At 46.1% G+C, this 10,387-nt stretch overlaps 1 protein-coding gene across 1 annotated transcript; it reads left to right on the plus strand.

The window, feature by feature from the left end:
• The first annotated feature begins 2,608 nt into the window (after positions 1-2,608).
• Positions 2,609-9,518, plus strand: LOC143765734 (26S proteasome regulatory subunit 8-like). Its single transcript, XM_077252707.1, has 8 exons — positions 2,609-2,954; positions 4,968-5,039; positions 5,316-5,385; positions 7,903-8,000; positions 8,076-8,132; positions 8,221-8,451; positions 8,793-8,919; positions 9,292-9,518. The coding sequence occupies exons 1-8, from the start codon at positions 2,907-2,909 to the stop codon at positions 9,501-9,503; spliced, it is 915 nt and encodes a 304-aa protein (XP_077108822.1). The 5' UTR covers positions 2,609-2,906; the 3' UTR covers positions 9,504-9,518.
• The last annotated feature ends 869 nt before the right edge of the window (positions 9,519-10,387 follow it).

The raw sequence follows: 10,387 nt of genomic DNA on the forward strand, positions 1-10,387 counted from the left end.
GCCTGCGATAGGTGCGATTGCAGCACCGATCCAGGCCCGCTACAGCAGGGGACAGCCGGGTACAGCAGGGCACAGCTCGGTAATACCGCCGCTGTGCCCTGCGATTGGCGTGATCGAATCTATTGGCGATCATGCCAATCCGGGGGTCTTGCCAGGCACCGGCCCTAGGATAGAGTACATCGCTACTCGATCCTAGCCTGGGACCTCTTTATTTCAGCTGCCCCGACTGGCTGAAACAATGAGAAACGGTGTGATTGGCTGTTCAGAATTGAACAGCCAATCACAGCGATCGTGAGACCGGGGGGGCCGAGCCAGGCCTTGGGATGCCGACGCCATCTTCCTGCAGGTAAGATGGCGCCAGAAATTTAATGCGTTCACCGCGACTTAAGTCGCGATGTCGCATTAAACAGTATGACGTACTATCCCGTCACTGGCAATTAAGTCCCAGGTTACCTTGCCGGGATAGTACGTCATATGGGATTAAGGGGTTAATAGCCTAGAGAGGGACCATGGTTATTGGCTTGCCCCTGGCTAAAAACACCTGCCCCCAGCCACCCCAGAAAAGGCACATCTGGAAGATGAGCCTATTCTGGCACTGAGCCTCTCTCTTCCCACTCCCCTTTAGCGGTGGGATATGGGGTAATAAGGGGAATACGGATATACTGGGAATAAACGCAACAGGTTACTACAGGCAGAATACGGATCTGCTGGGAATAAAGGCAACAGGTTACTACAGGCAGAATACGGATCTGCTGGGAATAAAGGCAACAGGTTACTACAGGCAGAATACGGATCTGCTGGGAATAAAGGCAACAGGTTACTACAGGCAGAATACGGATCCGCTGGGAATAAAGGCAACAGGTTACTACAGGCAGAATACGGATCCGCTGGGAATAAAGGCAACAGGTTACTACAGGCAGAATACGGATCTGCTGGGAATAAAGGCAACAGGTTACTACAGGCAGAATACGGATCCGCTGGGAATACAGGCAACAGGTTACTACAGGCAGAATACGGATCCGCTGGGAGTACAGGCAACAGGTTACTACAGGCAGAATACGGATCCGCTGGGAATACAGGCAACAGGTTACTACAGGCAGAATACGGATCCGCTGGGAATACAGGCAACAGGTTACTACAGGCAGAATACGGATCTGCTGGGAATAAAGGCAACAGGTTACTACAGGCAGAATATGGATCCGCTGGGAATAAAGGCAACAGGTTACTTCAGGCAGAATAGGTATCTGCGATCCTGAATGCGCACCTCCTTACATGCAAAATGCACGCCAAAAGGCATAAATGCGCGCTCCTGAATGCGCACCGGCAGAAATGCGGGAATTGCGCGTCGCCAGAAATGCGCGCTCCTGAATGTGCTCCTTCCATATTGCAAACTAGGCATTGTGGGCAGAGATACACAGGCCTCCCACAGTAAGGGACCCCCTATCTATCCATAAACAGGCCCCCCGCAGTAAGGGACCCCCATCCATCCATACACGGGCACCCGCCATAAGGGACCCCCTATCCATCCATACACAGCCCCCCGCGCCCTCACCTCCCTAAAGGGTTACAACAGGTAGCAGTGTTGGCCCCCCCCTAAAGGGTTACTACGGGTAGCAGTGTTGGCCCCCCCTAAAGGGTTACTACGGGTAGCAGTGTTGGCACCCCCCTAAAGGGTTACTACGGGTAGCAGTGTTGGCACCCCCCTAAAGGGTTACTACGGGTAGCAGTGTTGGCACCCCCCCTAAAGGGTTACTACGGGTAGCAGTGTTGGCACCCCCCTAAAGGGTTACCACGGGTAGCAGTGTTGGCCCCCCCTAAAGGGTTACTACGGGTAGCAGTGTTGGCACCCCACCAAAGGGTTACTACGGGTAGCAGTGTTGGCACCCCCCTAAAGCAGGGGGGAGTGTATACATGCCCAGGAAGGAAGGTCAGTCCTGAACGTGCATTCATTGAACACTCAGGACAGATAGCCGAGACAGATAGCCGAGAGGAGAAAAGCAGTTATGGAGGACGCTACGGCGGTGAGTGCGATTATCGTGCCGTGTGGATGAGCCCCTATCTCTTCGCTCTGCGTGAACACGCGATCATCGCTCCATCTGAATGAGCCCCTATCTCAGCGCGAAGAGATAGGGGCTCATCCACACGGCACGATAATCGCACTCACCGCCGTAGCGTCCTCCATAACTGCTTTCCTCCTCTCGGCTATCTGTCTCGGCTATCTGTCCTGAGTGTTCAATGAATGCACGTTCAGGACTGACCTTCCTTCCTGGGCATGTATACACTCCCCTTCTCGGCATGTAGTCACTCCCCGCTGCTTTAATCACCCCCCTTTGCAGAAATGAAGACGCCCTGAAATTTCTGAGCATAGTAACGCCCCCCTCCCTTTGTCACGCCCCCTCCCTCACTATTGTGGTTTTAACCAGGCCCCCAGGTGCCATAATCACGCCCGTCCCTGAAATTTTCAGGCATGTTGCCGCCCAGAGCCCCGCCCAGAGCTCCTCTTCTCTCCACCCTGCATCTTCAGCTGTTGCTTGGCCGTGATTGGTCAGTTTGCGGCACGTGACTCCGTAGCCTCGCCCATCCCTACTATCTACGACATGCCGACAATTTTCAGAACACCGGCGTGTGTGAGGCAGTCCTGCGGGGCGCGGGCGGCTGGGCGGCATAATTGATCATGTGACCAACATACGTCACTATTCTGGACTTGGCTCCCATGCCTGTGCGGCATTTCCGAGTTCCACTTTATGCCATTACCTTCCCGTGCAGCAGGTGGCGCTCAAGAGGTTTGAGATAAACGTACAGAACGTAGCCGCTGTTCAACAAGACTCTATGGTCAGGGCAGGAAGTCGGCTCGTACGTAGCTGTATTTGCGCCGCTTCCGCTCCTGAGTCACGGTGAGGAGGAGAATGGCTCCACCGGGTGAATTCAAGATGTCGGGGGACGGAACCGAGCAGGTACCGGCTGTACGGGCGTGTGTATATATAGTGCTAGGCACGTAGTGGGGGCTGCGGATTCTGGGCGGTATTTTTTTTTTTTTTTTTTTTTTATCGTAGTTGGAGCCTGTTGTCACCGGATAGCAAGCAGCCTGCATGTCTTACAACTCTGCTAGCTCCACATGTCAGATGGGCTATGTTGGGACTTGTAGTGCTACATAAAAAAAAAAGCTTCCAAACAGATTTAAAGGCTATGTCAACCTCACAGTGTGTAGGTGCCTTAAAGGGAATGTCCAGTGAAAACAGGCTACCATGCACAGGGTAAGTGATATCTTGGTGGGTGTCTGACCCCTGGGAGCAGCACCGATTGGGAACCGCTTATCCCAGTAACAACATAGAGCAGCAGATTGGTTGTCTGGCCAAGGCTCAGTTCAGTCACTGTCTGCAGCGGTGACCTCATAGGCATTGACTCATCAAGGCAACAAACTGTAACATGGAGCCCCGACAATCCCTCTAAGTGGTTTCCATCTGGTGCTGATATAGCCAGCAGAGTCGTGGCTCCATTGGTTGGCGATCGGTTATGTTTTCGCAGAGTGATATGGCTTTTTATGGAGAGCAATTCCTCATGGTAGGTACGTTAGGGTTAACTATGGCTTGTGAGGAAAAGCGACTCCAGCATGTATATAGGAAAGGGTTCTTTACAGTTAGAGCAGGCAGACTGTATTGTCAGTGCAGTAACAGCAGACACTATATTGGCTAATACTGGTATTGCAAGATATAAATAATCTAATGCTAATGTATAACTGGACCTGTCTCTTTTTCAGTTTGTGTTGGTGCCGTGCATGATGATGTGTAACTCTTTAATAGCTTAATTGCTGTACGATGCAAGAAGGAAACTACGACCGATGTACCTATGCACACCTGTATTTACAGGGACATTCTTAGTGATTGATCACAAAATAGCAAAATTTGGTTTTAAATTTTCAAGAATTTCCCCCTATCTATAGGATGAGGGGTGTCTGAGACTTCAAGCGATCCCGAGAATTGAGCTTAAGTGTGAGTGCTCGACCCCCACACCGTTCATGGGACTGCCAGAGAAAGTGGAGCACAGAGCCTTGCTCCATTCATTCTCTATGTTACTGCCAGATATGGCAGAGGTCCAGCACGTACACATCAGCTCCATTCAGGACGGAGCATTGCAGAGCCTGCTTCTCGGGGTCTGTAGGGGTTCCAGTGATCAGTAAGTTATCCTCTGTTTTAAAGGTGTAACCTTTTAAAATCAGTAGCGGGTGTATGGTGCAGGCCCCATACTTGGCATCTGAGAGTAAGGACAACTCTCAGATAAGGCTACTTTCACATTTCCGTCGGTACGGGCCCGTCGCAATGCGTCGGGCCGACGTACCGATGGACGTTGTGAATTCTCTGCACGATGTGGGCAGCGGATGGACACATCCGCTGCCTATTCTGCAGTCTGGAGAGGAGGGGGCGGAGTTTCGGCCGCTCATGCGCGGTCGAAAATGGCGGACCCGTCGCACAAAAAAAGTTACATTGAACTTTTTTTTTGTGACAACGGTCCGCCAATTACCGACGCATTTAGTGCACGACATATGGAACGTGTGTCCATATGCGATGCGTCGGTAATACAAGTCTATGTGCAAAAAACGCATCCTGCGGGCAACTTTGCAGGATGCGATTTTTGCACACAACGAGGCATTGCAACGTCTTCAAAAAGACGGAAGTGTGAAAGTAACCTATCACTCAAGGACCTGATCCATCAAAGCTTTTAATCTAGAATTCTGGTGTGAAAGGCTTTGAAAAGTTCCAAAAGTTTTAGTGTATTGGCACCTCTATGTACCTTCATGGTGCGTCATTCTCAGGACTTGGGGAGGCCGTCTCTGAGGCATTGTGCGATCACTTACTGCTGTGATCTACCACTAACCTAGCAGAACCAGGTCTGTCTCTGATATTAGTTTTCTTTATCTGTATTCTTACCGTGTAGTAGAAAAAATAAAAATGATTTCTTCTGGCACGTAGATGGAAATGGATGAGACTCGTGGTGGCACCGGCTTACGTCAGTATTATTTGTCAAAGATCGAGGATTTACAGGTAAAAAATGAGATTCCCACTTCCTTGCAGCTTGTAATACATTTATAAACCTGCTTCATGCATCTTGTATTGCAGAGGTCCTTTAATTATCTGTGACAGATTTTTTTTTTCTTCCCCTACTGCATGTGTATATACCCCAAGTCTAAACAACTTGTTCATTGTGTTCAGAGTATTGTAAGTGTACCGTACACGGCAGCTTATTTCTTCAGTTATTCCTCGATCACTCCCTGTTTCGCTTCATATGAAACAATCACAAATTTAATATTTTCTCTCTAGTTGGTTGTCAATGAAAAAAGCCAAAACTTGAGACGTCTTCAAGCCCAGAGAAATGAGCTCAATGCAAAAGGTAAGCCGACAAGTTAAAATGGGAGAGCTATACCATAATATGCTCTCGGCCTCAGTATAATTATTGTACTTTTTGATTATTGTCTCAGATAATTCTGTCCCTTCAGTTAACCCTACAGCTAGAGCTGACAGTGCCAATGTTGTATCACCTGATTGTGGGTCCATGAGTGACTTCGGGTAGATACTTCCAGGAACCTGTATACAACATGACAACTGTTACATTAAGGGTAGTGATGAGCGAACGTACTCTGATAAGGTGTTATCTGAGCATGCTCGGTTGCTAACCCAGTGTCTTCTGCTTGCTCATAAAAATATGTTCGCGTCCCTGTGGCTTCACATCTCATGGCTGTTAGACTGCAACTTATTTTACGCGCACGCCAAAGACACTTGGTTAGCACCCGAGCATGCTCGGATAACACCTCATCCCAGCACGTTCACTCATCATTAATTAAGGGATATCCAGTGCCCTTATGTCCACATCAGGACTGAAAGCCGCTGGTGATGTGATGTCTGCCAGCCGCTTGGCATGTATGGTGCACAAAGTATTCTTTAATGTGAACATAACAGCTTATTCATGCTGCTTGTGGATTGGGCGGCATGTATCAGGCACTGGCTGTATTATCTAAGCCAGATTAGTCTGACTCTGAAACCCTACAATGTTTCGGAGAAAAATGTACTTTAAATGTATGTATACACGATAAGTAAATGCTTGAACAGCTTCCAACCCGCATCTTCCAGATGTTACAGCATAATGGATCGGATTTCAAGAAATCCCATGTCCATTATGTGTCCACAGACACCCGGGGATCGCCGGCGGAGGCTGACATGCAGTGCATCTTTCTAGACCTCAGCATGTCTATTTATCTTGCGGAGACATGAGTTTCCGGCAAGATAAATTTCACCCTTACAATGTATTGGGTGCAGTGAAACCATACAGTTCAGTGAACACTTGCAGATTCACCTGCTTTCAGTAGCCGGCAGCACTTTGGATGCAGCGGGCATGTGCTGTGTCCAAAGCGCTGACAATTACTGAACGTCTGCATATATCCAAAAAGATTGGAGACTAGTCTGACAGGTGGATTCCTGACAGCTTTACCCACCCACTGCTCTGGATTGACAGGTCTCTGTCTACGTGCTTGTATAGGCAGAGACCTGTCAATCCCGGGCAGCGGGAGGGGAGAAGCTTTTGGGGATCCGCCTGTCTGACTAGTCTCCAGCACATCTTGGGCCCTGGCGACTTTTAAGTGACTGAGATCATACAGCCAGTTCCTGATATATGCTGCCTGTGGATTGGGCAGCAGGTATCCGCTGACAGGTTCACTTTAATAGGGTAGGTACAGACTGGCTGCTGACTGTACTCAAGAACTGGCTAGCAACCAGTAGAAGCGGCTTAGTAGCGCCTCTTACTATCAGATATGGAAGTGAGAAGCCATGGATAACCCCTTAAAATCTGAGGGGTCCTCAAATTAAGTTGGAGAATAAGTACGTGTAAGGACCAGCATCAAAAAATCCCTACAGAAGTTGCTATAGATTGTAGACTTGTGACTGTAAGGGCAGTACAGCTTGCTGAGCGCTCAACTTGAGCCAGCTCCGATGCCATAGTCATTGACAACCGGAGCAGAATTGTAAAATCATTACTTTATTTGAATCATAAGTTGAGTTGTGTAGTAGATATTTATCACCTGCTGAACACATCATAATCATTGCATGTAGGTTTTTTTTTTCTTCAGCTCCATTGTCAGACAGATGTATGGCATTCAGCCCCTCGCCATGCAGTGTGCCCATAATAACATGTTATAGAATAGATTGTTACAGAGCACAGTAAGCGAGTTCTGGGGAGCAGGGGGCATAACAGTCACAATGCAAGTCCAAACCTCCTCTAGTATTAACATCACAAATACTGTGTGCCATGAGTTTCACGGCATGTGTTCTATAGCCGATCATCTGCTTGCTGCCTTACATCACCAAGCACAGTGTTGAATGAAGTAGTGTAAATCTCACTCCACAGGACTCTGCACCAGTGGAAACATGTTGTATGGCGTGATTGCTCTCGCTTCTCTATCTGGTATCTGATGGATAAATCTGGGCTTGGGTAATGCCATGAGAATGTTACTTGCCAATTGTAAAGTTTGAGGAGAAGGGATAATGTTATGAGGTTATTTGTCAAGATTTGACCTTGGCTTCTTAGTTTCATTGAGGAAAAGTCTTAATGCTTCAGTATACCAAGACATTTTGGACCCTCTTGTAAATTAGTGGGCAAAAATTCTGACAGACCGACTTATATCTCGTAGAAAGTCTTCCCAGAAGAGCGAAAATGGTGATAGCTGCAAAGGGGGGACAACTCCATAGTAATGTCTATGGATTTACAATGGCAGCTCATAAAATGGATGTCCCAATACTTTCGTCCACATAGTGTATATGATAAATGCATACTCTGCAGTTTATCATTTACAATATATTTACCATTTGTGTGTATGTATAATCTCTGAATTGAAGTCCTGGTTTCTGCTTTCTCCAGTGCGTCTGCTGCGTGAGGAGCTGCAGTTACTTCAGGAGCAGGGATCCTACGTTGGAGAAGTAGTGCGAGCCATGGACAAGAAGAAGGTGTTGGTCAAGGTGACTGTATAGACCACACATTACTGATGACCTGTAGAAAGACCTCACGTAATTAACTGACTTGTCACCTTACAGGTCCATCCCGAGGGGAAGTTTGTTGTGGACATTGACAAAAACATTGATATAAATGACGTGAGTATTTTCTCTGGAAAACTAGATATTGTGACATGTATGCTGTAAGATATTTAGTACTTACTACCCCTCCAAAACTTTTCATTAGGTGACGCCAAATTGTAGAGTGGCTTTAAGAAATGACAGTTACACCCTGCACAAAATCCTGCCCAATAAGGTGGACCCACTGGTGTCGCTGATGATGGTGGAGAAGGTCCCAGACTCCACATATGAGATGATTGGAGGTTTGGACAAGCAGATCAAGGAGATAAAGGAAGTCATTGAGCTGCCAGTCAAACATCCTGAGCTGTTCGAGGCACTTGGGATTGCACAGCCTAAGGTTTGAGATTCAGCTTGTACTGTATTCTAGTTTTCTGATCTTGACACCAAAAGAGGTAGATGAGGGTTGTGATGTTTAGGGCACTTGTCAGGGAACCACGGAGGACAGCTGCAAAGTTACAGGACTTTCTCTCTGGAAAGGTTACCTAATTTTCTTACTTGCTCCTTCAGTAGATGTAATGGATCTACGCTGTGATTCGGCAGTAAACAGAACTCTGCGGCAATTTATTTTAAAGGGTTCATTTTAAGGTGTCTCACGAAGTTTAAGTGTTTATAGTATATTATAATGTACATATTATGCTCTTGCGTATTATTAAAATGTATTTATTTTTTTTCTCTCAGGGCGTGCTTCTTTATGGACCCCCAGGTACAGGGAAGACATTACTGGCCCGTGCTGTGGCACATCATACAGACTGCACATTTATCCGTGTGTCTGGATCCGAACTTGTTCAGAAGTTTATTGGGGAGGGTGAGTATAACTGTTTTTGGGAATTAGATTTGGGGCCATGACTTTCCACTGAAACAACAAGAAATTATAGACTCTTCATAAGGATGCCATCAGATAAAATTACAGAAGATATACATTAAGATCCTATCCAATTCTGGGTTCTAATCATTTTGGATAAATCCATTTCTCATATGGCCTTAAAGAAGCTACTTCTCGTTGGCTTTAAGTTTTCAGCTGTTGCACGGAGCCATATTCTGGCCGTCTGAATATGAACCCATTAAAGATGAGCAAGACAGTTAAACGTGTCCTGACACTAATTGGAATGATTGTGTGACTAAAGTACATTACTACACCACTAGCTGTATTAATTCTTAACCTCTGGTACATTATTAGGAGCTCGTATGGTACGAGAGCTCTTTGTCATGGCTCGAGAGCATGCTCCTTCCATCATATTCATGGATGAGATTGATTCCATTGGATCTTCACGGTTGGAAGGCGGTTCTGGTGGGGACAGTGAAGTGCAGCGTACAATGCTCGAGCTACTGAACCAGCTGGATGGCTTTGAGGCTACAAAGAATATTAAGGTAATATACTTAGTTCATTAATAAACACGGCTGACGTCTTGGCTTTCATATTTTAGTACAAATCTTTATTCTTGTAACTTGCCCGTTTTCCAGTTATCTTTACATTTAGGTTTCCCTTGCATTTCCTTGACACATTCTTAGATTTCTCTGTATTACATTATATCTATCTATCTCAAAAGAATAGAAGTTGCTTGATACTGACAAAAAATGCAGCGACAGTACGGTCCCATGAAGTTTCCATCAAAATTAAGAGTCGCAAACTCCAGAAGAATACTAAAATCCATCCATGTCTTTTCATTACATTGTTTTTATCCTATATGGAGGCTCGCCTGAGGCAGTCAGATATGACCTCCACCTTTTGGGAGATCTGCCTCGTTCAGAAGTCAGTGTTAAAAAACCAACAAAAAAAAAAATAAAAAAAAATGGACCAATATTTCATCAGTGTTTTGCATCAGATTTTCATCAGTGTTTGGTCAGTGAGTCTTGTGTTTACCATCCGTAATATTCTCATATGTTAAAAAAACTGAACCACGCATTTGGAAAGTTTCTTCGGTCTATTTTAGTGACAGCAGTCCGATGGCACACATAGAATTCGTATGCTGTATGTGCCCTTCAGACCCATAGTCTTGTGGGTGGTTATTGTCAGTGACTTTGAAAACGTAGATTATAAAAGTATTTGCACTCCTTTGTATTATCATGCTCAGAAGGAAAAAATGTATGTTCCAATAGAAGAGAATAAACTTTGGCACAGAATCTAGAGGGAGGTTTTGTTTTTTTTTTCTTTTTAACTTCAATTTATTAAGCAGACTTGTGTATAGCAGAAATAATTTCCAACAATTCAGGCCTTTGTCAAAGATATATATATATCGGCATACGTCACCAATAGAATTTTAACAGCAGGATAT

This window comes from Ranitomeya variabilis, chromosome 4 (genome assembly GCF_051348905.1).
Source record: "Ranitomeya variabilis isolate aRanVar5 chromosome 4, aRanVar5.hap1, whole genome shotgun sequence".
Classification (NCBI taxonomy): domain Eukaryota; kingdom Metazoa; phylum Chordata; class Amphibia; order Anura; family Dendrobatidae; genus Ranitomeya; species Ranitomeya variabilis.